At 44.0% G+C, this 27,053-nt stretch overlaps 3 protein-coding genes across 4 annotated transcripts; all 3 read left to right on the top strand.

Annotated features, from left to right (window-relative positions):
• The first annotated feature begins 487 nt into the window (after window positions 1-487).
• Window positions 488-8,855, top strand: dnajb14 (DnaJ heat shock protein family (Hsp40) member B14). Its single transcript, XM_070983717.1, has 8 exons — window positions 488-723; window positions 3,787-3,961; window positions 5,321-5,466; window positions 5,584-5,772; window positions 6,388-6,473; window positions 6,600-6,709; window positions 7,625-7,797; window positions 7,908-8,855. The coding sequence occupies exons 1-8, from the start codon at window positions 591-593 to the stop codon at window positions 8,030-8,032; spliced, it is 1,137 nt and encodes a 378-aa protein (XP_070839818.1). The 5' UTR covers window positions 488-590; the 3' UTR covers window positions 8,033-8,855.
• Window positions 8,856-9,612: 757 nt separating this feature from the next.
• Window positions 9,613-12,897, top strand: LOC139342844 (group XIIA secretory phospholipase A2-like). The gene is made up of 4 exons (XM_070980118.1): window positions 9,613-10,034; window positions 10,298-10,374; window positions 11,073-11,238; window positions 11,643-12,897. The coding sequence occupies exons 1-4, from the start codon at window positions 9,815-9,817 to the stop codon at window positions 11,759-11,761; spliced, it is 582 nt and encodes a 193-aa protein (XP_070836219.1). The 5' UTR covers window positions 9,613-9,814; the 3' UTR covers window positions 11,762-12,897.
• A 4,202-nt stretch (window positions 12,898-17,099) lies between these two features.
• pkd2 (polycystic kidney disease 2) lies at window positions 17,100-25,932 on the top strand. 2 transcript variants are annotated; one of them, XM_070988212.1, is made up of 15 exons: window positions 17,100-18,004; window positions 18,977-19,090; window positions 20,222-20,355; window positions 20,595-20,845; window positions 20,933-21,157; window positions 21,736-21,964; window positions 22,067-22,237; window positions 22,322-22,503; window positions 22,596-22,716; window positions 22,806-22,904; window positions 23,226-23,347; window positions 23,466-23,583; window positions 23,718-23,881; window positions 24,000-24,147; window positions 25,004-25,932. In XM_070988212.1, the coding sequence occupies exons 1-15, from the start codon at window positions 17,581-17,583 to the stop codon at window positions 25,211-25,213; spliced, it is 2,712 nt and encodes a 903-aa protein (XP_070844313.1). In that variant the 5' UTR covers window positions 17,100-17,580; the 3' UTR covers window positions 25,214-25,932. The 2 variants fall into 2 exon arrangements, with proteins under 2 accessions (XP_070844313.1, XP_070844314.1); XM_070988213.1 differs by having other exon boundaries at window positions 23,721-23,881; window positions 25,004-25,925.
• The last annotated feature ends 1,121 nt before the right edge of the window (window positions 25,933-27,053 follow it).

The raw sequence follows: 27,053 nt of genomic DNA, 5'->3' as shown, positions 1-27,053 counted from the left end.
ACACTTCCTGTTCTTAAATCTCCAATGATGTCATATCCAGTTTGAGACGGTTTCATGTGTTTTGCTTGGTGAAATTCAAAAGCAAAGAATAGTCCAAAAAATGAAGGCAAATTTGTGCAGCAGGGCTTTTTTTTTCTGTCTTTATGATTCCATTAATCTTTCTGTGGCACCTCAGATTTGCAGGGGCCCCGACCCCTGAGAGGCAATGGAATAAAATCCCGAATGACAGTACCGCAACTCACACATGGATGCATCAGTATTAATATATAAGTCCAAGGATCATAGTCAGAATCAGAATCAGAAATCCTGCATTACTCCCGGAGGGGAAATTGTTTGAGTAGTAGTTAAACTTTTGATATGTAAGTATATTTTACTAGTAATACTCCTGTACATTTACTTAAGTAGGATTTTGAATGAAGGACTTGCAGTAGAGTATTTATACACTGGAAGAAGTAGCATATAACACTTCCAGGGTGTTTTGTGAAGTAGTCCGGTTTAAATGTGCAGTTCAGTCACTGCTGTCAGTGCTGAGACCACGTGTTGTGTGAGATGATCAGCTGACTCTGCCGGGGGGAGGAAGAGGACTGAAGATGGAAGGCAACAGGGACGAAGCAGAAAAATGTATAAATATAGCGACGAAAGCCCTCGAAGCTGGAGATAAAGAGAAGGCGTTGAAGTTTCTCAACAAGGCAGAGAAGCTGTATCCAACTAGCAGAGCCAAAGGTAAGGCCGTCAGTGACCGGCCGACCGGCCACTGTTAGCCCGGCGGAGTGTTCGCTAGCCGCTGACGTTTGTTAGCATCACTCACGGGTTTAAGCACACGGCAGGTCACCTCCTGACTGTTTTATGACGGTGACAAACATTGGGTCGATTGGTTAACGTTGGTCAAGGCTTAACTGTGGTCTAAAGACGCACAATAAAGCAATACGCGTCCGAGTTAGCCTTCGCAAAGTTGTGGGCCTAGCGTCTGTTAGCTAACCATGCTAGCGCTCCGCTGTAATTAGTGCACTTCTTATCGGGGATGTAAACTACACGGTGACGTTAAAATGAATAAATGTTAGCTTGTACCTTTGTTAGCGAACACGGTTTGCTTTTGAGTAGCAGTCAGTAGCACAAGTTAGCTAACCGTCGGTAGGTAAAGCTAGCTGTCACTCAATGTAACGTCTCGAGGAGCTGCTGACCTTAAAGGTTTAGGCTTTAAGGCTTTTTAGCGTTAGCTATAATTTTACTGTCACTTGAAGTGGGGGGGTGGGGGGTGGGGGTAAGGTTAGTCTTAGTTGGGGCTCGTTCTTTGTAGTCCAATCCCTTAATTGAATGATTGACTTCGGGAGATCCTCGAAGTACAGGCTGATCCGGGAGACACACTGTCTGTGAGCCGACAGGTGTTAAGGACGTATGAGGTTGCTACAGGTGTGCTGGGCTGTTGACTAAACGGTGTGGTTTGTGACTGTATTATAGGATGGATCAGCTCTCACAGAGGTGACCAGCAGCTACTCAGCTGTTAAATTTTAAACTTGGATTGCAGTTAGAAGTCCCTGTCTGCATAATTATGTGCCTGCACATGTTTAGGTGTGTGTGTGTGTGAGAGAGAGAGAGAGAGAGAGAGAGAGAGAGAGAGAGAGAGAGAGAGAGAGAGAGAGAGAGAGAGAGAGAGAGGCACTAATAACAGTTCTCAAGCTTCCCACAGGAGTCCAGCAGATAACTGGCTTGCCAAAGCCACACCTTGAAAGGACTAAAAGGTTGACCACAGAAGCAAAAAGAGAAAAAGGAAATAGAAAAAAAGCTCTTTCTGAGTCTTTGTGAAACACTCCTCGGACTGACGTTTATGTCTAAATAAGTAAATAAGCTGTGAAAGCAGTGAGAGGAAGACTGGAACTAAACATTAACACCTTGTACGACCACCTTTGCACTCGCGCTGTGCAGTGCTGTTTGACACCTCTGCCGTTTAAAAGTCAGTGAGTTTATGAATCTGCAGGCTTGAGATGCGTCCCCGTTCCTGCAGCTCTGATGAGGTCGTGGAGAGGGTTAACATGTGCACAGGTCTGGCACTGAGTGGCTGGGGAGTGTGTCACATCCTGTGATGGTGCAATCCAGGCCATCACACGTTAAGACAAGGCAGGCCAAGGCAGCACCTGCACACCTGAGTTCTTCACAGCAGCCACACAGGGGTTGCACCTGCAACACAAAAAGCTTTCATATTCGTGAACTACCGTCTTTGAGCTACCTGGTGTCAGTAAGTTGATTACCAACTGGCTCATTTAACCCATCTTTTTCCAGTCTGCCCTGAATGTGTTCAGATTCAACATGGAGGATTGTAAAGTTATAAATGTAATGATGCATCAAGAGGCAACTTAGGCTTTGCAGCTGCAGAATTGATATCATTCAGCCCGGGAGAAGCTGTAGAACGTGAGGACGCAGCCAGAATACAAAGCAGAACAACAGAATGTGTAGGAAACATGTTAAGTAGCCTCGAGTGCTATGGAAAAGAGGGATTATGGTTGTGCAAGAGGCAACACTTGTGTGCTTAGTTTGCACGAGAGCACCCTGTGAAATGATGAATAATGTATTGATCAAATATAAGGACAGTTAAAAGCATTTCTGCTGCAAAGCCACAGATGATTAGGCGGCTCCAGTGTTGCTGTGCTGTCTTTGAGTAAGTATTTATATATTATGACCATATTTCCTACATGGATAACAATCCTGTGTGACAAGTTAAGACTGCTGAAGGGACACTGCAAATAGTCTAAGAGAAATCTGGAAGATAAAGTTAAATCAAGGTCTCAGTGGCACACTGAATGAAACACGGGGGCCACATTTCAAGGTTGCACTCTTTATGAATTGAAAGTCTTGTCACCACCTGCCATTAGAGCACACGCAGTGGCTGCAGTGATGGAACAGAGCGCTCGTTCAGATTAGTCCACATACTGTCAAAGGCGTCCTCTTAAAGTATTTGTTGTGCACTTATTATGTACAGTAATGCTATTGATCATCGACAACTTAGTTGTCAACTAGCTGCCTGCTGGCTGGGAATTGGCGGCTGTATTTAAATGATTTTGATTGTGGAGGGAGATGTGGGCGTGTAAACAAAATGCACCGTAAACAACTGCTTGGTTTCACATCTTCTGCCTCTGCTCTCCCAAACGTCGTCATTGGGTGATCGAAGCCAGCACTTCTTGTACTGTGCCAAATCTGATTTTGTTGACTGTTTTTCTGGCTCAGGAACGGCCTCCTCATTGATTGACTGTGCTTCAAATTAAAAACTGTTCGGAGGTCTTATGGGCATTCTTCCAGCCGGGCCTTGTAATGTAGAAGTGCAGCTAACAGCACATCATGATGCGGTGTCTGAGTGCTCTCTTTGTGGGGCTACTTCATAATCTCTCTATGTGAGTAACTGTAGTACTTTGTGTTTTTCTGAGCAAAGCCGTGCAGTAATATTATGTTATAAAATCTAGATCAGTGGTACACAGTAGGTTGTTTGCAGATGACGTCACATCATTCTTTTGCCGTGGCACTAACTGCAGATGGAGGGCAGGAAGTGAGTTTCTGCATATGCGGCACAATCACACACACTCTAAATGCAGATGTTTTGGGTCATTTATGTTGCTCAAATCAAACCGAGAAACCACAAGGAGCTTTTATCAAGTACCAAGAGTTGTTCATAAGTGTGAAAAATGCAAGAAATTGACTGAAAATCAGTTGTGTAATCAGTGGCGCTCATAGCATGATGTTACCTTAATGTTAAAGCTTATGCATGTATGATCTTTAGCCTCCTCCTCTCCTCTTCAGATTTGTTAGACGCATTAACGAAGAATGGCAGCTCGGCGGGTAATGGTGCGTATCGCAGGAGACCAGCGGCGAGCTCAGAATCCTCTGGCGCTCAACCGGAAAGGGAAGGCCAAGAGTCAGGAGGAGGCGACGTCTCGAAAGGCTTCACCAAAGAGCAGGTGGAAGGTGTGCAGAGGTGAGAACTTGCTGTTTTTCCACTGATTCTGTCTCACTTCAGTCGACTGTTCTCATGTTTTCCTTCTGTTGGGACAGAAGTGCTGTTTCTATCATACCTGATTGGACCGTTCGTCTGTGGCTGCAGTGTTGTGCAAACACATCTGTGGCCATGGGAACCTCTTCAGCTTGGTGGCATGCAGGAAGTGAGAGACTTTTAGCAGTGTGAACTAGATGTGAGGTAACCACTGCATGCTCTAATTTTAGCCCGTGAGACAGGACTACAGAGAAAGAAGCGTTTTATCTGCAGCCTCCAGTCAGACTTTAGAAAGGTGCACACGGCGTTTACATGGCATTTAGAGCGTGAGCACGGCGCCCGCCATCACGCAACCCTGCCAGCATGTCGCACTAACGCGTCGCAGTCCCTCTGTCCTCTGGTGTTTTCATGCTCAGTCCTTTGGGGAAACTTCAGCGGGCTAAAAATTGAATCATGTCGTCTCAGAAAGGGTAAGGCGGGTTGTGCAGTGTTTACTTTTAAATGGCCTCCCAGGTGACCTCATTAGCAGGTAGACCGGGTGTTGCTCTCTCAATATTTTCCAAGTTTAGCGTATCATTTGAGCATATCATTCACAAAAATTAAATTAAATTAAATTCTGTTGTCTAGATTAATGATTGCTACACAGTTTAATTGTTCTATGTGTGATACAAAATTTGTAATATTGATTCCAGAAGAAGGACCCGTGTGCCAACATCCAGTCAAGTTAAGTTAAGATGGAAGACAGAAAATCCAGATCACTGCAGGCCACAAAGGAGGAAAGTCTGCACACTGTTACCCGTCAAATAAATAGTTTGACAAATTTAATTCCCTTTTTAAAAGCAGCATTTCCATCTACAGGCTCTTCTTTTTGCCCATCTGCTTGTTGCCTTTAAAAGAGAATTAAACTGACGTATGAAGCCTAACAGTGAGCAGACCTTTCTCCTTTGTGTCCTGCAGCCGTATTGATTCCCAACCATATAGTCGAACCCAATGACGGACTGGAATATGCATCACAGACCTCTTTCTGAACGCATAGTGCTGTTTGTGAATAGAGATGTCACATTAGTACACCACAGATGGCTGCTGTGGTGTTAAAAACTAACTTTTTGTCTGGGGGATGTGTTTGATCAGTGCGCTTGAACGTCACTGAGGCCAAAAAAAACCAACCTGTTGCCTTCACTGACAGTCCCTGCATGCACCTGCTGATTTTCAGAGGAGCGAGAATGTGACGCTGAAGCTAAACTCAAGCAGAACGAACGTTTTCTCACCTGCCTGTCGGCCGGAGCGACGGTCAGACATGATGGTTGGTTTTCAGCTGCTTCACTCCCTCCTCCTGTTTTTCAGAATAAAGCGGTGTAAGGACTACTATGAAGTGCTGGGAGTCAGTAAGGAAGTCGGTGAGGACGAGCTGAAGAAAGCTTACAGGAAACTAGCGCTCAAGTTCCACCCGGACAAGAATCATGCACCGGGAGCAACAGAGGCCTTTAAAAGTAACTCTCTCTCTCTGTGTTTTACTCCATTCTCCTACATCCATTTTCATCTGTATTTTAACATCTGGACCAAATAGTTTGTGTCTGTAGCTTTTGATGAACCGTGTCCTCCTTCAGAGATCGGGAACGCCTACGCAGTGCTGAGCAACCCGGACAAAAGGCGGCAGTACGACCTGACGGGCGGAGAGGAGCCGAGCAGCCCGGGTCACTCGCACGGAGGAGGCTTTGACTTCCACAGGGGCTTCGAGGCCGACATCACTCCGGAGGACCTCTTCAACATGTTCTTCGGAGGTGGCTTCCCCTCCTGTAAGTGAGCCATCGTTTCCCACTTCAGTGGTTCAGTGTTTAGTCTTATATGTCACATCAGTTTGTTGATAGTTATTGATTTTGTCTTTTAGGAGAATTTAAGTGAGAAATATAGCTTTGGCAAAATGAATATTTCCCTCTGAGCTTGGGTCCGTCAGTCACATGGAAACGATCCTTTAAGGTCTCTACATTTTTTTAAATGCCTTCTAATGTGCAGATTTTTCAAAACTTCAGGTGTATCCGTGTGTGCGAGTCGAGCCGAGCTTTATTTATGGGAAACAATGACGTCTTCTCCAGAAGGGTGTTAAATAGCTCAAAATAAATCGATAATGAGCTACTATTGTTTGTGTTTTTAAATCACGACCACCAAAGGAAAATGAGCTCAGTGACGCTCAGGAGGTTCTTCTCTGGTGACGTATCGTTGATGTCGGCTTTATTGCAGCCTTAAGTCAGACCAACAGATTGTTTGTTAGCATTGCTGTTGCCACCTTTGAAACTGCTCCCCACGCTTTGTTTTCCTATTTTGGTTTTGAATACTGATTTGAGAGTAGGTGTAATTGGTGACGTATTCCGTAACTGTGTGTGTGACCTCAGCCGTAATATTTGTGTCTGCAGCGAGTGCGCACACCTTCAACAACAGCAGAACAAGCTACAGCCAGCAGACGGACTACCGACAAGAGAGAACAGAAGAACGGGGAGATGTACGTGGACTGGTTCTGTGTCTTATATTTTACATTTGCACAAACGTGATCATTTTAATGGATTTTCCTGCTTCAAGGTGTGTGCAGTTGAAAATGAAGTCCTGCGTGTGCTGTGTTTGCTTCCAGGGGCGTTTCTCAATGTTCATCCAGCTGATGCCCATCGTGGTCCTGATTTTAGTTTCAATACTGAGCCAGATGATGGTGTCGCCTCCACCCTACAGCCTCTACTCGAGACCGTAAGCACACACACACACACACACACACACACAAAACAAAAACAAAAGGGAAGACATGTCTCTTTCTCTTTTCACACTGTTAACAGTATAAGGGGACAAACAGATGTTTATTGGCTCCAAACAGGAATGAAAATGAGGTCGAGGCTGACGTGTTTTGGAAGGAGGAAGTAAATGTAATGTGATTCATTCTCAGAGTTAGACAACAGGTAGGATCAGACATCTCAACAGCATTTATTTGGCAGGAAAATAAAACGTGATGAATATTATGGAAGTGTACATTGAGAGACAACAGACGCAGCAGAGGCAGCTTTCCTGCTGAGCTCGTGCTGCAGTATGAAGTGCGGAGCTAACGTTAGCTCAGTCTATGGGAGGCGACACAAAAAGCAACATAAAAAAATGTTAGTACATTATTTGACTTAAATACACCAACATCGCTCCAGCCTGTGGGTCTACAATAGATGCTACTAGCGACATTAGCCGCAGAAAACATGCTAACACTGAATTCAACAGGCTGACCAGCAAAATAGAGCAACATGAAAACAGTCAAAACTTGAGCGTCACCTTTGAATCCTGTTTCGTATCGGCCCTCAAAGCAGTCTGAATGTGCACATGTAGCCTAAGAGTTTTCCAGTATCGCAGCCGCATGAAAGCACATGATTTTTAGATATGCCAAAACTGTTGTCATGGTAATGACGCCATTATATCTGTATGAAATGTTGCCACAAACAGCTCAGCTGGTGTAAACTTTTTGCCACGCATTGCTTTTAGGTCGTTTCTTGGTATTCACTGTCAGTGTGCAGTGTGATCTGCACTTTTAATGATCCTATAAAACACACTGAGGATTCAACATAGAGGTGAAACTACTACAGTTGTCAGTATTTTTACAACAGCTTACACTTCCTCCGTCTCTTCCAGGTCCACAGGTCAGACCGTAAAACGGCAGACAGAAAACCTGCGTGTAGATTATTACGTCACCAGAGATTTCAAGTCGGAGTTTAAGGGCTCGGCGTTGCAGCAGATCGAGAAGAACGTGGAGGAGGACTATGTATCTAATGTCAGAAATAACTGCTGGAAGGAGAGACAGACAAGTGAGTAAACGTGGTCAGAGGACGCCCTCAGATCTCGCTCGTTGAAGTCAGTCGTAGCTGCTGCTCTTCTGTTTTGTCAGTCACGCTTCTTGTCTGCCTCTCTCACCCAGAAACAGACCTGCTGTATGCTGCTAAGGTGTACCGGGACGACCGAATGCGCAAGAAGGCAGAACTGATGACCATGGACAACTGCAGGGAGCTGGACAGACTAAATAACCTATTCAGAGGCGGATGAGTCGGACGCTTTTAGATCATGTAAATGTAAATGAATAGATGTGTATGTTCATGTTTTTTTAAGAAGGAGTCTTTACACTAGGAGCAAAAAAACTTACTGAAATAATTTAGCTCTATTGTTGAGGTTTTAAAACGCCCCTCTCCTCATGTCCCTCCACGCCAAACTCCCCGCCTTCCTCACTCCAGCCTGACCCCGGAACCGCCTTGTTGCGTCTTAACAAACCAGTCTACACACACTGTAGAAAGCCCCAGACCTTCTCTTTTTTTTTTTTACTCTGCTTTTCTTGTGTTTTCCTGAAAACAAGAAGGACAAGGACACTTGATTGTAAAGGCATGTGCTTCGATAGTGAGAACCCAGGAGACATTTTGCACAAGCAAATCACTGTCTTAAGATCAACAAACGGCTTCCGGCATCATCTGCTTGACATAACTATAAGATGGGAGACTTTGTAGGTTCATCTGGAGGTGCTGTCCTCCAGACAGATCCATTTCATGAAGAACACAGGAACAAAAAATGGAAACAAATTAAAGCATAATGCTTCGTTCAGCTTCAGGCTCACCTGCAGGTGTGAGTGAAGATCGGTGGATCATGAAGAGACGCCTGTGATTTTGCTACGAGAGAACATTTTTATGTTGTCCTCTTCAGAATGTGAAGCTGGTTTGGGACTAACCATGGAAGGACACTGAAAACTTATCATAAATGGTTGTACATTTTCATTTTTGAATGTTTGAAGTTTATGCAGTTATTTAAGTAACTATAGAAGAAACACAGTTTTTCTTCAGTGCTCGCCTAATCATTTAAATAAAGTCAAATTATTACCGTAGACTGGATGTATTTGTGTCTCTGATTGACGTGTCTAAGGATAAATCACCAAAGGTTCTACACAGAGGAGGCGAATGGAAACTGGGATTATTCTTTGGTACCATGTAGTTCCTGTTAGTCTGTCAACAGTGAAGTTTGTGGATTATCCAGAGTCACTGGGTACAGAATGGTTTCTTCCTCTTTCAAAAATGGAGAAATGAGCACAGCATCTTCATCATATGCTTCCCCACACAAAGAATGAGGATAAATACACGAAACTGGTTTAGAGCAGTGACATGTCAATAGTATATATAACTATTCTTGAAAAGATTTCTGAGCCGATCTGGCTTTATTTTACTGATCAAAAATTACTTTATAATGAAAAAGCCTGTTTTACTCCGAGTTGATGTCATGGCCAGATGCGTCCACCAGAGGGAGCACTGCCTTCAGAGATGAGGGTGGAATAAACAATTTTATTATTCTATTTTTTAAAATACTAACCAAATACAGTGAACACCGAAGGTGGAAGAAGTCCTCGGATTATTTACTTCAGTAAAGTAGAAACACCAGTGTAAATATACTCCTTTCAACATCTTAAATAAAAGCAAAAACTGTTTCAACGTCGAATAAATTACGGGATTTTGTTTTTCTAACTGCTACAAATACATTAAAATTGCGTTTTTGTGTATAAAGGAAATTAATATTCAAACACGGCAGTTCTGTTCAGTTTTGTTTAATGACGTTGCAACTTGTGACATCATCTCCATTGGCTTCTCAGCGGTCACGTGACAGCGCCAAGCCCGGAAGTGATACCCACAGCTCAGGTAGGCTCGTGCCTCCTCGGGACCCAGTTAGTGAAATGAAAATAAGCAGAAGTAAAACCTGAGATGCCATCGAGGGAACATTTGGAGGATTAAAGAAGCGGAAATTAAACCAGCGTGTCCGGAAACGCGGCTCTCCGACTCTGACGTGAAGCGGACGATGCGCTACAACAGCCACATCTGTGTTTTCCTACTGGGTTTGTTCTCCTGTGGATGTCTCCCAGATGTGTCAGCCTGCAAACAAGAGCCAGAGACCCCGGACTGGAGGATGACACTGAAAACGATCCGGAACGGAATACACAAGATCGACACGTACCTGAACGCAGCACTGGACTTGTTCGGCGGTGACGACGGGCTGTGTCATTACAGGTGCAGCGACGGTGAGCTCCTTCCTGTCCTCTCTCAGCGTCGGGACGCTTTTCTTTGCTCCAGTCAGAATGAAAGGACTGCACGTAAATAGGAGTAGACAGGTTTAATGAAAGCTGAGTTTATGCAACACCTGGGATTCAGATGATCCACATTATCAGTCCACTGAGTGGCACAGTGAGCCATTAAATCATCTGCACTGATGTGGTTATCTCTGACAGCGAGATAACTGACTGTGGCAGAACAAGGACCATCCTCACCTTTGCTCCTTTCACAGGTTACAAGCCGGTGCCTCGTCCCGGGTACAAGCAGCCTCCACCCAACGGATGCGGCTCCCCGATGTTTGGATTTCAGGTAGTCTGACAGAGTCTGGGAGGCTGGAGGCTTCTTACATGTCTGAGAAGACCGAAACTGCTCTTATTTGAGCCATTTTTGCATGTTTGAGCTCTGTAGTTTGAAGACACACACACACACACACACACGTACAACATGTTGAGTTCAGGACACAACAAGGTGCTTTGTGAGATGGCAATATATCAAATATAGACAAAAAAAAAAACATGATAATTTACTAACAGTGTCACCTTCCCATAGACTGTCCACACAAGAGATGTGTAGGTTTATTTAAGATAGAGATTCTTATGTCACCGCAGCTGTACGTGAACTCACCACGTGATACAAAAACACAGATCAATAAGCACTAACATAAGAGTTAAAATTATAAAGTATGTCCTTTAAACACGTGAATGCATCCAGCGTGCAGACTGCTGTGAGGTATATAAAACAGACCCTGTAGAGCGGCTTTCCCCAGCGTGTCTTTGAGGGGTTGGAGGTGTAGTTCAGGATGCTGACCAAGTTCTCCAGCATCCTCTTCTCCGTCACCGCCTCCGCAGAGGGCAGATCAAAGCCTCCTCCAGTCGGAGGAGCTGAGCCAGCCTTCCTCACCAGCCTGCAGAGCTTGTTGGCTTTATTTCATCTCCTACAGGAAGCATCTTTTGGGTTCATTTAAAAAAACAGATCATTAAGAGTGACAGACCGTTTCTGTTTTCCAGTTTGACATCGGCATCCCGTCCATGACCAAGTGCTGCAACCAACACGACCGCTGTTACGACACCTGCGGCCGAGAGAAGCACGACTGCGACGACCAGTTCCAGGACTGTCTGGAGACCATCTGCAAGAATGTGCAAAGGACCCTGGGACTGGCCCAGAGTGTCCAAGGTGAGAGTGTTACTTATCAGGATGAGACGGGGGACCAGGATCAGGCTCTGGTTCTGGATGTAGATGCACAGCGTCGAGCACCGTTTGGTGTGAACATAAGAAGCTTTACACCTTCGACATTCAGTTCACAGTCTTCCAGGTTGTTGGTGATTAAGAGCTGTTTTCAGTTCTTTTTTTAGAAATGAACAAAATCTTGACATTAATCTGTGTGAAGCACAAAGTGTCCTGCAGAGGGCGACACAGAGCTGATGTTAAACAGTCAGTCAGTCTTCAGCACTGACTCATAACCACAGCGTCAGGCTCACCCTGCCTGTCAGAGATGATGTTGGAGTGTCTGTGTTGTTCTCAGCTCACCTTTCTCCTGCTCATCTTTTCCTTCTCGTTCTTTCTGTCCTGCCTGGCAGCTTGTGAGTCGGCAGTGACTCTGCTGTTTGACGCTGTCATGCACCTGGGATGTAAGCCGTACCTGGACAGCCAGAGGGAGTCTTGTGTATGTCAGTATGAAGTGAAGAAGGAGCTGTGACAGACTGTGAACGGACTGACGGGAAAGCACAACGCTGACAGGATGATGCCTTTCTGTCCGATCTCCTCAGGGATGCAGCTGCACTGACTTCTGTCCGCCGCCTCCTTTTCATTGGAGTTTTAAAAGTAGACATCTCGTAGACAAAGTGAATGTGAAAAGAGTTTTTAGAGTTGACAATGAATATCTTTCCTGTGCAGTTAATTATTTATATTTTGTTAATACTGTGTAATGTGTTTGTCCTGTGACATCTTCTCCAAAGACGTTTTGTGGTTAAAAAAAATGTAATCTGACACTGATTATAACTAACAGGGACAGTGTTCAGCTGGTCCACTTTAGTTGATTAGTTCCACTGAAATGCTGAATTAGCAGAACCAGGGGTTTTTCCCTTAGTTTGCAGCAGCTCAGTTAAACACCCCAACATTTAATAAACTCGACATATATGAAGAATAAAGTTTTAAATAACGAATGAACAATGAATGAATGATGAAAGACTGTGTGCTCGTTTGTTAATGAAGCTGCTTTCAAACTCAGCACAGCTAAACTAAATGAACACTTTCAGAAATGTGTGTATTTTCTCTGTAATTAGCATCAAAGTTAGTTATTACCACACATTTTAGAGTAATTATGAGGACATAATGGATTAATAATAAGAAATGAGACGATTTGTGGTTTTCTCTTCATGAAATCTGTCAAATGTTTGGAAACTATGACGTTGAGGGGAACGCAGCGGTGAGCTCACGTGGTCACACTGAGAGAACCTGTGTTAAAATGTCCTAAAAATAAAGAAACATCCCTCCATTGATCGTTCTGTGATCACGCTGCAGGATGAAGTTTTCAGTCTCCCGCTCGTCTTGTTTAGTGTAAACTTGCTTTTACATCCAGTCTGAACGTTGTGCACATTTGTTCAGTTGTGTTTTCTCGCTGAGTGAAAGAAATTTGATTTTCTGTGACTGAACGATGAAAACTAACTATACACAACATATTTATGCACTGGAACTCTAACAAATAAGACGGACTCACCTGCATAAACTGCACAGAAACCGATCATGTCAGAGTCATTTTGTTTGCCTTCTTGGCCGCAAACCAGGGGCGTACGCCCGCCCACATTGACAGCTTGCCCACCCAATCAGAAATTCAAATAAAAAAAGAATAAATAAATAAAACGATTTTCACAGTTATGTCCCATATTATGAAAAACTGCTGCTGCCACACACATACAAAGTGTGAAACAAGACCGTCCGCGCTTTTTTGAGTGAGATACGGATCTCTGTCAGCACCCTGCTTGTAGCCTCCACACAAGCCGTTTGAATTCGGCGCTCGGTGTCTCTCCACCCAGCGCCACCTTCCCACAGATCCGCTGTTAGTTATCGAAAGCACTGTGTTATGAATCACGTCCAGGCGTTGTTCTGTTATTGGCTGTAAAGAGGAGCACAAATCGCTCCATCGGCTCCCAGCCGACAGAAGAGCACCGTGGATTGAATTCATTTTTCAAGGCATGGAGGTGCATGCCATGAACTCTTTTTGGAGTTTAAAATATAGATATTCATGAATAGTAAAGGTGCATAAACACGTTCACATGTGTTTCCTCCACTCCAGCCATCCACTTCGTTCGTGTCCTTCCTTCAAACTCCATTTAAACTGCATGTTCAACAGCCCAGTTTAATAATAATAATAATAATAATAATAATAATAATAATAATAATAATAATAATAATAATAATAATAATAATAATAATAATAATCGGGGATTATTCCCCAAACCCTCTATTAGGTAGGTGCTGAACACTTTCTAGCGTAACACAGTAGTGATGTTTCGGTCGTGTGTCGGTTTGAAGTAAACGATTGGAGCCGGAGAGCGAGCCGCTTTGGGCTTTTTTTGTTTTGTTTTGTTTGTTTTTGTTTTTTTCTCGACTTTTTCCATTCAAATACTTGATGTGTGGTGGCTTCAGTGTGTGTGTGTGTGTGTGTGTGTGTGTGTGTGTGTGTGTGTGTGTATTTGTGGTGTTCAGGCCCGCCCAGACTTAATTAGTTTCAGCTTTGAAAAGCTTCGTTCGCCCGATGCCACCGTTACTGAGCGCAATCTCACAGGGAAAGTTTCTTCAATCCCTTTGAGGTATCGAAGTGTTTAAGTGCTTTAGTTGTTCCCTTTGGGATTATCTCTGGAAGTATCCTCAACTCTGCCAAGAGATCCGGTGCATCCAGAGATTCTGACGTGCTCAGACGTGCTTCAGTGAGGCCTAATGACATAGCGACAATGAAAAACCCGCTTAATTTGCTGGATTTGTTTTTTACGTGACCTTGACAGAGACAGACAAAATCATATATAACCAGGCCAGCTGACAGTCTTGTCTGGGCCCGGGACAAGATAATGTTAGATGGGCCCTCAGCTCCACCACCGCCGGGTTTTTTTGTCACTAAACATCACCAGTTATGTTTGATATATTGTGATAATGCAATAAATAAGGTATTTTATACGAGGGGAAAATCTTAGCTCTCCATGGCAGCTGAGATTTTTGTTAAATATGACATTTATATACTTGTCACAAAGGACCTGCTAATATTATTAAGAGTTATGCATACACATTTTCTAATTCTTATACATGCAGGAAAAATAGACCAGGGAAGAATAAATTAGGCATTTAAGTTTGAAGAATTTTCTCTTTGTCAACTGATAATACAGTAAATATGCATGTATATCAAACTTTAAATGAAAACTTTATCAGTTCAACGTCATGCTAGAATTGTCAGTTCTGTAACTTCAAAACCAAATGAACATCTCATAACTGACATTAGTTCCTCTCTTCTCCTGTCTTCCTCTCCTCACCTCTCTATCTTCCTCTCTTCTCTTCTCATCTGCTCTTCCTCTCCTCTCCTCTCCTCTCTTCTCATCTGCTCTTCCTCTCCTCTCCTCTTCTCATCTGCTCTTCCTCCGGTAGCCTCACTCTGCTGCTCCGGACTCGGTCCAGAGTGACACAGCCCCTCTCTCTCTTCTCCGTCACCGGCAGCCTCATTCTGCCCCTCGGCTCCACCGTGACACAACCCCCCTCTCTCTTCTCCGCCACCCGTAGCCTGACTCCTGACTCCTGACTGCTGCTCGCTCTCCCTCCTCTCTGTTTCTGTCAAAGAAAACGTGTTTTGTCAGGCTTTGTACAAGCTAGGCTAATGGCCGTTAACATTAGAGCTAGTCAGTTAGGCTGCGTTACAAGGTTGGCTGCACTACTTACCTTGCTCTATTCCACTCGTCCCAGCTTCACTGTCGGGACATTTTTTTTAAATATTTGTTTAGAACATTTCTCAACCCTTTGTTGCCCTCTTCTCTTTTTATCTTTGCTTTCCTTTTCTGGGCACCGGACTTGTGCTTACCAGACATTTTGATCGTAGACCCGCGCGCCTTCTCAGCTTCAAATTAATAACAACGTCAAAGTTTGATCTAGGCCAAACCATTTTTGTGTTTGGGGTGGGAGGGTTCATGATCACTATTTCTCAAGGACAACTAGGAGAATACAAATAAAAAACTGTAATGTGATTGAAATAATAGTTTTCCACTAATAGGACTATTCTGACATTTTTTTAATTCCACAATTTAATGAGGGCCCAGTTGTGGGCCCCCCTCTCCCTGGGCCCGGGACAGCAGACCCATTTGTCCCCCCCTATCGGCGGGCCTGATTGCAGTGACTGATTGGCAGCAATTCAGCTCCACTGTAACTGTGTGTATTTGAGTTCCCTCTCACAGCTGCAGAGGGCGACAGTGTGTAGACAGTTTTGGATTTCAGCTTTAAATGAACTTTTTGTACTTCTTATTCAGACTAAAGTTTGTATTGATCAGAAATAAACTCAAATCCAACATGAATCAGTTTGTTCGCTCTGACTTCTCACTTTCACATTTTTTGTCCATCAATTAAACTTCATGTAATAAACTGGTGATGCACACCCTGAAACAACAAGCAATTCCTTGAGGAGATCAAGCTGATTTACCAGTTTGCCTTCACGAGACAAGAATTGAAATTAACAGAAAAGCAAGCTCACAAACACTAAACTTCATCAGCTGACTAAACCTGAAGGCAGATCTCTTTACCAATAAGACATTTGCAAATGAGACTGGAAACACTGGTCGGTCACTCACACCGCTTCAGCAATAAATGTGAACATGTTTAAATGCAGAGGTTTTAATGGTGTATAACAGCTTTCACGGTTCATAACAGCTATGAAGCTCACATCTTGCTCAACGGTCTTCAGGTTTTGATCTGGGACAAAGAAACCCTCTCTGGGTTTAAGAGTAGTCTTAAAACTTTCCTTTTTTCTCTAAAGCTTATAGTTAGGGCTGGCTCAGGCTTCTCTTGGACAGCCTTTATCTACTACATACATGTGCTATCATATCATCTGTTAAAGATCTTTAAATGTCTTCATGCACTTCATTCTCAAATATGGACGTAACAAATATTTATCTAAGAATCGTGAAGTGTTTCAAACACCCGAAACAACAGCAAGAATACAAGTTTTACAAAGTTAGCATTAATGACAGAGCTAATGTATTTGATTACTTTCAATTATAAAAGCAGCTAAGTACATTTTTTTCAAGTACTATATTTAAGTATAGTAAGTAGCAAGTAAGTAAGTAAGTAAGTAAGTAAGTAAGTAAGTTTGAGGTTTCACTTAACTGAGCATTTCCATTTCTTGCTTCTTTATGCTTCTACAAAAGAAATCTAATTATAATTAACGGTATAATAATAATAATAATAATAATAATACATTTCTTTGTGTTTATTTTGTATTTATCCTGTATTTTCATACAGGAGTTGGAGCTGACTGAAGGTGAATGTAAGATAAGATGGAATAAAGCCGTTTTGGATGAAAAAATTAGGTAAATCAGATGTTGAAAGTCGAAACAAACTTTAGCTAAACTTTAGCCAAACTTTTGCTGTTAGCATGTTGTTGTTTGGTTGATGTCACGTGGAGCCGCCGGGAGTCAGACCTCCTTGTTGTCATAGCAACAGCTGAGCCAAACATACATTACGTAATGCTAACGCCTGTATTCATCTAAACTCAGATTCACACCTTTCAGAACAAATTCAGAGTTTATTGATCGCCATTCGTGGCTTAAAGATAGACTTTCAAATTAAGTTTGAGCTGAATTGTTCACGAAGCAACTAAAACGATCTCAAAGCAGCTTCGACTTCACGAGCCGTTAAATGCAGAGAGCAGCTGATTTTAAAAAAAAAGGAATTTCAGCGGGTGTTTCAGTGAAGAAAATGTTTTCCATCTTTTACTGGGACGCCATGATTTAGTGAAACCCGAGTCCCGAACTAATGAGAGGGGCTTAAAGAGGAGCGAACGGTTCAGGAACAAGATGGCCGCCCTGAGGCAGCAGATCCATCTTTCCCTCCTCACATAAACACGGAGATTTCATGCGAGTGGCGGTCTCACGAAGGTAGCAGTTAGGTAACAACTTTAAGGCTTTGAAGGCATCACTTTCTAACGCCGGGCATCGTTTTTGGAGACTAATCTGAAGATCGCTTGAAGTTTTCTCATAGCGGAGGTTTCCTGGACGGTTCGGTGCTGAGGAGCCGCGGAGCCTCCCTGCGATGTCTCCGCTCTAACTTCGACTGTCCGAGAAAAGTTTTATATCCGCGGCTTTTCAGTTATTTCACTAACTTTCACAATCTGTCTGCTTCGCTTCTAAGGCATATAACACTTGAGTATCTCCAAAGTTCGACATGCTTCAGTCGTTTTAGGGATTTTTGTGTTTTTACATCACTTTTGCTCATGCAGCGCACCAGCTAAAAAACAGCTAGCTTAAAGAACAGCTCGCTAACTGGACCATGAGTTCATCCCGAGTCAGACCGCAGCAGCTACCGCAGAGCCAGGCCGGCAGGGTGCCGCAAAGACTGGACTCCGGCGAGGGCATAGAGATGGAGAACATCCAGCATCAAGACCTGGGTCTCGGAGGAGTCATAGGCACCCCGTCCCCTCCGTCCAGACAAGCGTGGAGTCGGGATAACCCGGGATTCGAGCCCGAGGATGAGATCATGGAAGCCGACTGGCCTCCAGCGAGCCCCGGGAGGAGGTCGGTGTCCACGGCCTCCAGCAGCAGCTGCAGCAGCGGCCTGGGCAGCTACACCAGCGGGGGCAGCAGCCCCCACATTCCCCGAGGAGGACTCTACCCGACCCCGACCGTGGATGCCCAGCAGCAGGACCGGCATGAGCACCGCAGCTGCCTGAAGCAGATACTGCAGAAGATCCGAGGTGAGTCGCTCTTCATGCTCAGGTGACAGCAGGATGATGGAAGAACAAAGTGACAGCGAGGCTTCAGGCTGTATTTAGTCATGTAACTGATTTAAAGTCCAAAGTGATCAATATATTATAACCAATCGAATATTAAGATAAGATATAACTTTATTTACCTCCCGCCGGGGAAATGAGAAGCAGGAAAAAAGGAGACAGAGAAGAGAATATAAATATAAAATACAAGATAAAAAAAATAAACTATACATTCAAGAGTATGAAAAATAATATTGCTAATAGAAATGTTTAGAAATTGCACATGATACGGATAATTAAGTCCAGTGTTTTTGCACAGTAGATAAAATGCATGTAAATATATGTAACACAGAAGGCTCGCTATGGAAAAAAATGATATTGCATGAATGTAAAGTGGAAATTTTAGGATCAAAATCAACAATTTTATTATAACTTCATTGATCCCATAGAGGGGAAATTATATTGTTTCAGGCAGCAGTAATAACAAGAATGAAGGATAAAGAAGGTGATGTAGAAAAAGAGCAAACAGACAATAAAAAGGACAAAATAAAAATCAACTACATATTTCTAATTGTAGATTAGATAAAAAAAAAGTGTATAAAATAATCAGATAACATGGAACCAAGTGGAGAACGTGTAACAAAGATGTTAACTGGACCGGGATGAAATCAGTGGAACAAATTCCAGAATGTAATTAAAAAAGAGACAATTAAAGTAAAATGAAGAGAAAAGACAAAGTAAAGCAGGAAGTGACTTTAATCAGAGAGCTTATCCAGAACTTCTCTCATTATGAGCTTTCCTGAGGTGGACGAAGTCTGTGCTCTAATATTTATGTGTTCGCGTAGCCGGTTTACTTCTGCTCTTTCCAGCTCCACAGCCGAGAGGAAGCCAGAACAAGTGCTGTAACCGTGTCCTCAGTACGCTGATGTCCTCTTGAATGGCTGTTTTTCTGTGCAGTTCTGTGGGGCACTGAGCTGATGGAGGACAGCGACAGCAGCAGAGAAAGATACCTGAGGAACGTCCTGCGGGAGATGCTCACATACGTGGCGTTCCTCGTCACTATTTGTATCTGTAAGTGAACACAATGACAGACGCGTGTTTGTGCACAACTCGCTCATCCACCATGAGCAGCCCTCAGCCTGCTGACGCTGAGGAGGAATAAACCTAACAGGAATCAGTCTTCATCTAAACTGCATCAGCCTCCCCATGAGCGACGAGGCCCTGCTGGGACCTGTCCCCTCCTCTAGTGTCCCAGTCCCATTCTTCATCATAAACCTAATCAGCTGTTTGCAGTTTGAACTATTTTTACACAGGAAGTTTATTATAATGGCTAAATCAGCTTGATTTTTACATTTAGATTAACTATTCGTGGTGGTGCGACAGCTCCATGAAGGTCAGGAAACACAGAGAGTTTGAACTCTTGTGACTCTAAAGTCACATTTTTATTGTTGTCACTCGGCAGCCGTTGATCACATCCAGTAAACAAACTACATTGATTGACAGGAAACTAAAAGAATTGATACAAAAAAACAAATCAGCTGTGAGCAATGTGACCAACTTGGCTTGTTAAAACCTGGTCCTTGACTTGATCTTTGACTGTGGCACCAAACAGGCTCGGCCACCTTCCTGTGGCTGAAAAGCTTTTTTCCGAGCTCACAGTTTGTGCTTAAAGCTTTCGGCAGCTGAAAATCGAATCTTCCACACTTGTCAGCAGGTTTAACTTCCAGCGTGCACAAATTTGATGGCTGCATTTTAGGACGGTAAACAAATTGATGGAAATCCCACATTTAAAAGGCGAGTGAGGAGAAAACTGATGGTGAAGCTTCTCTGCTCTCTTTTTGCTGCAATGAAAAATGCCAAAGTGTGGTTTAGGGCGGATCAGGAAATGACTTCCTGGCAGACGGGGTGAAGGCAGACTGTGCCAGGCCGAGCTGGACTATTAAAAGCAGTTTCCAGAGTAACTCTGTGATGAACACTGACGGAGGAGACTAATGCAGAAGTGAAACAAAACAACGTTTCATCTGATTTTGAGTTCATGTTTTGGGTTCGTCACGTCTTTGAAAAGTCGGCGTCATTCTGGATGGAAACACGTTTTTCAGACAGTAAAACATTTGCTCCCTGTTAGTTCTCCTGTTTGTCTTCCTGCATTTTAACTTGTCATGTTTCATCATTAGTGATGTTAAATTGTCGTTTGCTCTGCAGTGACTTACGGGATGGTGAGTGCCAACATGTACTACTACACCAAAGTCATGTCTCAGCTTTTCCTGGACACGCCGCTGTCTGCAGGGGACACTTCCACTTTTAGAAGCCTCTCAACCATGGAGGATTTCTGGAAGGTAAAACCAACAATGGAATAATGGATTTTCTTACCTGCAGACAGAACCAGGCTAGTTTTTTCCTCCTGTTGTCAGTTTACGCTATGCTAAGCTAAGCATCTCTTAGCATAGCTACATATTTAGCATGCAGACATGAGAGTAGCATCGATGTTGGAACTTGTGGCAATAAAGTGAGTTAGTGAATTTCCCCAAACTCAGCCCTCTTCTGCGTCTTAATCCCCCCTATTCTTCATTTCCAGTTCACACAGGGACCTTTCCTCAGTGGCATGTACTGGGAGGTGTGGTACAACAACAAGAGCCTGCCGGAGAACCAGAGTCTCATCTACTATGAGAACCTGCTCCTCGGGGTGCCTCGGCTCCGGCAGGTCAAAGTCCGCAACGAGTCCTGCTCGGTCCACGATGATCTGAGAGACGAGGTCCAGGACTGCTACAACATGTACACCCCAGCCAACGAGGACACCGCCCCCTTTGGCCCCAAGAACGGCACTGCGTGAGCACAAAGGGAGACTACAGCTGCGTGATGTGTGTTACACCAACTAATGCCTCCATCCTAAGTCTGTTTTCTGCTGTCTCTTAGGTGGGTGTATGCTACAGAGAGTGAGATGAATGGCAGCAGTTACTGGGGTCAGGTGTCGAAATACGGAGGTGGAGGATACCACCAAGACCTGTCCCGCACCGAAGAGGAGTCCACGATCCAACTGAGGTTTCTCAAAGACCACCTGTGGCTGGACAGAGGCACCCGGGCGGTGTTTCTCGACTTCTCCGTCTACAATGGGAACATCAACCTCTTCTGCATCGCCAAGTGAGACTCATCAAGCACAGCATGTCCATGTCCATGTCCATGTCCATGTCCATGTCCATGTCCATGTCCATTGTCCAGAGAGCTAAGGCTGAGACCGATGCTCGTGACCAGATTTCAGATTTACTGACCTGAAACCATAGATTTATATATACAGCACAGTCATGACAGAATAATGGCACCTCGTTTGCATCAATCAATCAAAAACTCCCAGAGGAAACAAAACTGAAGTGAGTTCACTGCTGGAACAGTTTAACTGCCACAAATGTCATTGAACCTCCTCAATACTCAGAAATCTGTTGCTCTTTTTACATTTATTCTACAATTATGAATCGGGAACACAGACAGGTGACATCTTCACATTGCCTCCTCTAACGACAAACATTTCTAAACCCAAAGATATTCACTTTATAATAATATGAGAGAGTTGGAACAAAGCCCCACATCTGAGAAGCAGAAGCAGCGAACGTTGCGATGATGGCGGTTAACTGATCATCAGCACTGCTATCAGATTCATCTTGCACCGACTTACTCTGATTGTATGAACGCTGACAGTTCGGGTTGTGTGCTGCTCTCGTCAGGCTGCTGGTGGAGTTTCCTGCCACAGGTGGGGCGGTGACCTCCTGGCAGTTCCAAACGGTGCGTCTGATACGATACGTGTCCAGCTGGGACTACTTTGTGGGTCTGTGTGAGGTGGCGTTCTGCCTCTTCATCGTCTACTATGTGGTGGAGGAGGTGCTGGAGATCCGCATCCACCGCCTGCATTACTTCAAGAGCCTGTGGAACTGTCTGGACGTTCTCATCGTTTTGGTGCGCATCAAAGTGTTTTTACGATGATTCATCTCCATTTAACCGTCTCCTTTTAGCCGTTCACTGAGTTTGTGGTGAATCGTCTCTCTGCTCTGTTTTCAGTTTAGTGTTGTTGCTATCATCATGAACATAACCAGGACGGCGATGGTCGGCAGCCTTCTCAAAGGCCTGTTGGAGAACCACACTGCTCACCCCAGCTTTGAGGCTTTGGCCAACCTGCAGGTCCGCTTCAACAACGTGGCCGCCGTCATCGTCTTTTTCACCTGGGTCAAGGTACAGATCTTCTCCCCTTCGGTTCGTCTGTCCAAAACGATCACAGTGCACGTTAGCGATGAATCATCTCTCTCGTCCTCTCAGCTTTTTAAGTTCATCAACTTCAACAAGACCATGAGTCAGCTCTCCAGCACCATGTCTCGCTGTGCCAAGGACCTTGTGGGTTTCGCCATCATGTTCTTCATCATCTTCCTGGCGTACGCTCAGCTCGCCTACTTGGTGTTTGGAACCCAAGTCAACGATTTCAGCACTTTCCAGGCCAGCATGTGAGAGCAGTCAAAGAGCAGTCGTACCAATACCCCAAACATCTGATGCTTCCTGTTGTATGACGGTGTTGAAATGTTTCCTGTTTGTGTAGTTTCACTCAGTTCCGGATCATTCTGGGAGACTTTGAGTTCTCAGAAATAGAGGAGGCAAATCCAGTGCTCGGACCAATCTACTTCACAACCTTTGTCTTCTTCATCTTCTTTATCCTCATGGTGAGTCCGGCTGGTCCCACCTGTTTGTTTGTGTTGTTTACGTCTAGCCGTCACTAACAGGAACACCTTTTCTCATTTCCTGTCTAAAGAACATGTTCCTGGCCATCATCAATGACACGTACTCTGAGGTGAAGGCTGACATGTCCCAGCAGAGGTCTGAGATGGAAATGACTGACCTCATTAAGAAGGTACTGAACTCCATCTGTCAGCTGTTTCCGTTGATTTCCATTAAGTCAACAAAAGCCACGATGCCAATAATGACAGAGAGAAGGATCAGTTCTCCAAATACACGGATAATTAAAGATAATTAAAGGTATTCAGAAAGAAAAAGAATATCAGAGACTGGAAAGGTGTTAGTGGAGTGCCACCTCCGTGAGTCACTGCAGGAAGTTGCTGATTGGTGCTTCATGCAGGTCCATCTGACCCTGGGAGCATCTTTGTTAGTCAGTCACAGCATGTTTCTGTCCTTGTCTGTACAACCTATCGACATTCTGCTACTCACTTGTCAGGGTTGTAACAAAGCTTTGATGAAGCTGAGGCTGAAGAAGACGGCAGTCGACGACATATCCGACAGCTTGCGTCAGGCGGGGGGCAAACTGAACTTTGATGAGCTCCGCCAGGATCTGAAAGGGTGAACAGAACCTCGAATAATGCCGAAACTTCCCACTGTTAGATGTGGTGTTTGGTTTTGTGAATATCAGATTCATGCTGTGTGTCCTGAGCGTGTTCCATGTTTTCTCTTCGCTCAGAAAGGGCCACACGGATGCAGAGATCCAGGCCATCTTCGCCAAGTACGATCACGACGGCGACCAGGAGCTGACAGAGCACGAACACCAGCAAATGAGAGACGACCTGGAGAGAGAGAGAGTGAGTGATGATGCCTACAGCTTGTTCATAAGAAAAGCATAAGAAAGCTTTTCTGTGCATTTCATAAGAAATGCACAGAAAAGCTTGTGGCGCCATGCCTGCACATGCTCAGTGTCTCTCTGCTCGTATGCTAGGAGGACCTGGATCTGGAACGTAATTCGCTGACCAGACCCAGCAGTGGGCGGAGCTTCCCCCGTACCCAGGATGACTCTGAGGAAGATGACGACGAGGATAGCGGCCACAGCTCTCGCCGTCGCGGCAGCAGCTCGGGGGGCGTCTCCTATGAAGAGTTTCAAGTGTACGGAGTGTTTTTTTTTATGGTTAAACAGTGACAGCTGTCAATCATTCTGAGGGTCACACACGCTGGTCTGACTGGAGTGGTGTGACACAGTTTAATGTGTCTCTGTGTCTCTCAGGCTGGTGAGACGTGTGGACAGGATGGAGCACTCCATCGGCAGCATAGTGTCAAAGATCGACGCTGTGATTGTGAAGCTGGAAGCCATGGAGAGGGCCAAGCTCAAAAGGAGGGACGTGCTGGGGAGGCTGCTGGACGGAGTCATGGAGGTGAGACTCAGCGGACACGCAGTCAGCGCAGAAATGAAAGGAGTCGCTCAGTGTGACACACCCGCACAAATGATTCATATTATTTCTATGGAGCTTTACGTCTTTTAGCTCACGTTTTGAGGCAGTTTTACAGCTTTGCTTCTCACTGCTCTCATACAGTAGCATCACGTTTATTTCAGCACAAAAGCTCTAAAAACCCAGAATGCACCAGCAGACAGACTCTGTTAACGACCAGCTGGGGAGCAAAGTGTTTAGCAGCGAAAGAGCCAGTTCTGAATAGTCGCTAGAGACTGAAAATAGATAAAAGCTACTTAGATTCACCAGGTGGTGAGAAATAAGATGAAAAAACTGACGTTAATAAGCAACTGATTACATATTTGCAACATCAAAAGGTGATTATCTGATTGTCCTGCGTTTACAGCTCGTTTCTGCTGCCCCCAAGTGGCCAAAATGTATCGCAGGTTTCAGTAGCTGGTTCCAGACTGCGTTCTGCATGAATTTGCCTTCTTAAACGTATTGGTGGAAAAACAGTTTCTGTAATTCAGAAAAGAGAAAGTTATGCTTAATGATGCATTCAAACATCAAAACTCAGAGTGTGACTAAAGCTCAGAACAGTGAAGCCTTAAGACTCTACCGCATAACATTTCTCTATACACACACAAATAAATAAATAAATAAATGTAGAGCTCAGGAAGCAGCGGTAAGCTGTGCTTCAGTGTTGGGAGAAAAGGGAATCCTGTCCTGCTGCGTGTGTCATATCTGCAGATTTACAGACGTGCATGCTGTCAGACTTCCTGCAGCCTTTCTTCTGTGCATGGTCACATCCTGAACGACTGAATCTCTTTGCGTCTGTCAGGACGAGCGTTTAGGACGAGACACCGACGCCCACAGGGAGCAGATGGAGAGGCTGGTGAGGGAGGAACTGGAGCGCTGGGAGTCCGACGACATGGCGTCACAGGTCAGCCACCCGCAGGTGGCCACTCCCGTCGGCCACCGGCCCCGCCCCTCCTCTTCCTTATCCACCGACGGCCTTGATGCGAGCGCGCCCGGGAGCGGCCATGTGTGAGGACCTGACCCGCTGAAGAATATTCCACTCTGGAAGACGTGGGACCAAAACGAGACATCTTATTGAAGCTGTTCAGACGTCTTGATGTATTTCAGCGGAGGTGACAAAATCAAACGCGCTGCACCTCAAACACTTAAATGCACTGAAAGCGAGTGAAGCTCTCCACACAGACATCGAACAGTATTCACCAAACTATCTAAAGCTTTTACAAAGTATTACTTTAACGGGACGATGAAGGGAAGCGGCGACGTGTGAAAGCGGAACGAAGAAAGAGGGACAGCACAGTATTACAGCACAGTATACACTATCCCTACCAGCATACTCAGAAGTATTCAGAATACACAGCGCATGACGTAAACATACTCAGCAGCTTTTGATTCTGTATCTCACATCTTAGCATTTCTACAAACACCAAAAGGCGTTTTTGCGGCTGTTAATTTTGCTGATTATTTTTCATCATTTTAATATACAGTAGGTACAAGTGTGGCACGTTCTGTCATATTTACTCATCTTCTGTACATCAATGAAGCTTTGGATTAAATAGCTTATTATCGTTTTATGATACATATTGTAACTTTAAACAAACTTCGATTTGGAGTGCGTCTAGTGTTCATGGGAAACCCATGCATTTATTATTTTTCCCCTGTGCCTTACATTTTTTTTACAATCTACTTCTTTTTTTTAATCTGTTATGCCAAAATAAAGTTTTATTAAAATATATAAGTTTGGTTTGTTTGTTCTGCTTTCTCTGGTTTGGTTTATGATTCATTTGTAGTGACAAGAAAGAAATCCTAACTATAATGTTTAGAACAATACACAAAATGTAACTGAGATACACAAGACTTCTAAAAATCACAAATGTTGCACGCTACAATTAAAGTATTCAGCAGTGTTATTTTACGGGTAACTTCCTCATAATTCTATGTTTTTTTAAATCAAGTATGTAATCTGACAGTAATTATTGGGAAAGTACAAATCTGTTACCGTATTTAGCCGTGTCGAGTTTTTAATTATCTGTTGATTTCCTTGAAAGAAGAAATCCATTTAAACACAAGTAAATATTTATTGATTATTGTATTACTGTAAACTTTACATACGTTGAACTGTTTGTTTATCTATAGATGAATTTCACATTTGTGCACCTTCAGCAGACCAATTGTACACTGACTGAAGTACTTCAGGTTACACAAAGAAACACTGTCGTGCTACCAAATGATACTGCTTCTACATCAAAGTGTGATCGGTACCAAACGCTCGTCAACAGAATTACCGCAGGTCAACATCAAAACATGTAAACTGGATGACTGCACTGGAAAAAGTTCCATGAACGTTAACATTTTCTCAAAAAACTACATCAGAGTACACATGTATATATAAACATTTTCTTTGGACTTAAGAAGTGAACACACACTTATTATCTATGTGAATAAATTCTGCAATATCTACAAACAGTCAATGCAACGATTCTGGAAACTGCAACAGCTAAAAAATCAAGGCGACTGAAATACAAAAGAAGAGAAAAAGGCAGAGTGATTATGAAATGACACAGCAAATGGAAATACTCATAAATAACCACAGTTTGAAATATAAACCTGAAAGAAACAAATCACGTTTGTCCACCATCACTGCGGTGTGAGACGCATAGCAGACGGTTTAGCATAGCAGATTTAGAATCATGTCACGATGTGACTGCAGGCGGCTCCAAACGTGAACTACAAGCTTCCTGCTCAGCACCAAACAGCATGAAGATAGCACAGAATTTAGCATCATTTAGCTAGCTCGCTAACAGCCAAATAAATGTGAATCTTACTCCCTAACACGTTCACCACGTCAACTTTAT

The sequence above is a fragment of the Chaetodon trifascialis genome, chromosome 2, assembly GCF_039877785.1.
Source record: "Chaetodon trifascialis isolate fChaTrf1 chromosome 2, fChaTrf1.hap1, whole genome shotgun sequence".
Taxonomy (NCBI): Eukaryota; Metazoa; Chordata; class Actinopteri; order Chaetodontiformes; family Chaetodontidae; genus Chaetodon; species Chaetodon trifascialis.
Note: the sequence above shows the minus strand (reverse complement) of the source record. Positions and strands in the feature narration are given on the sequence as shown.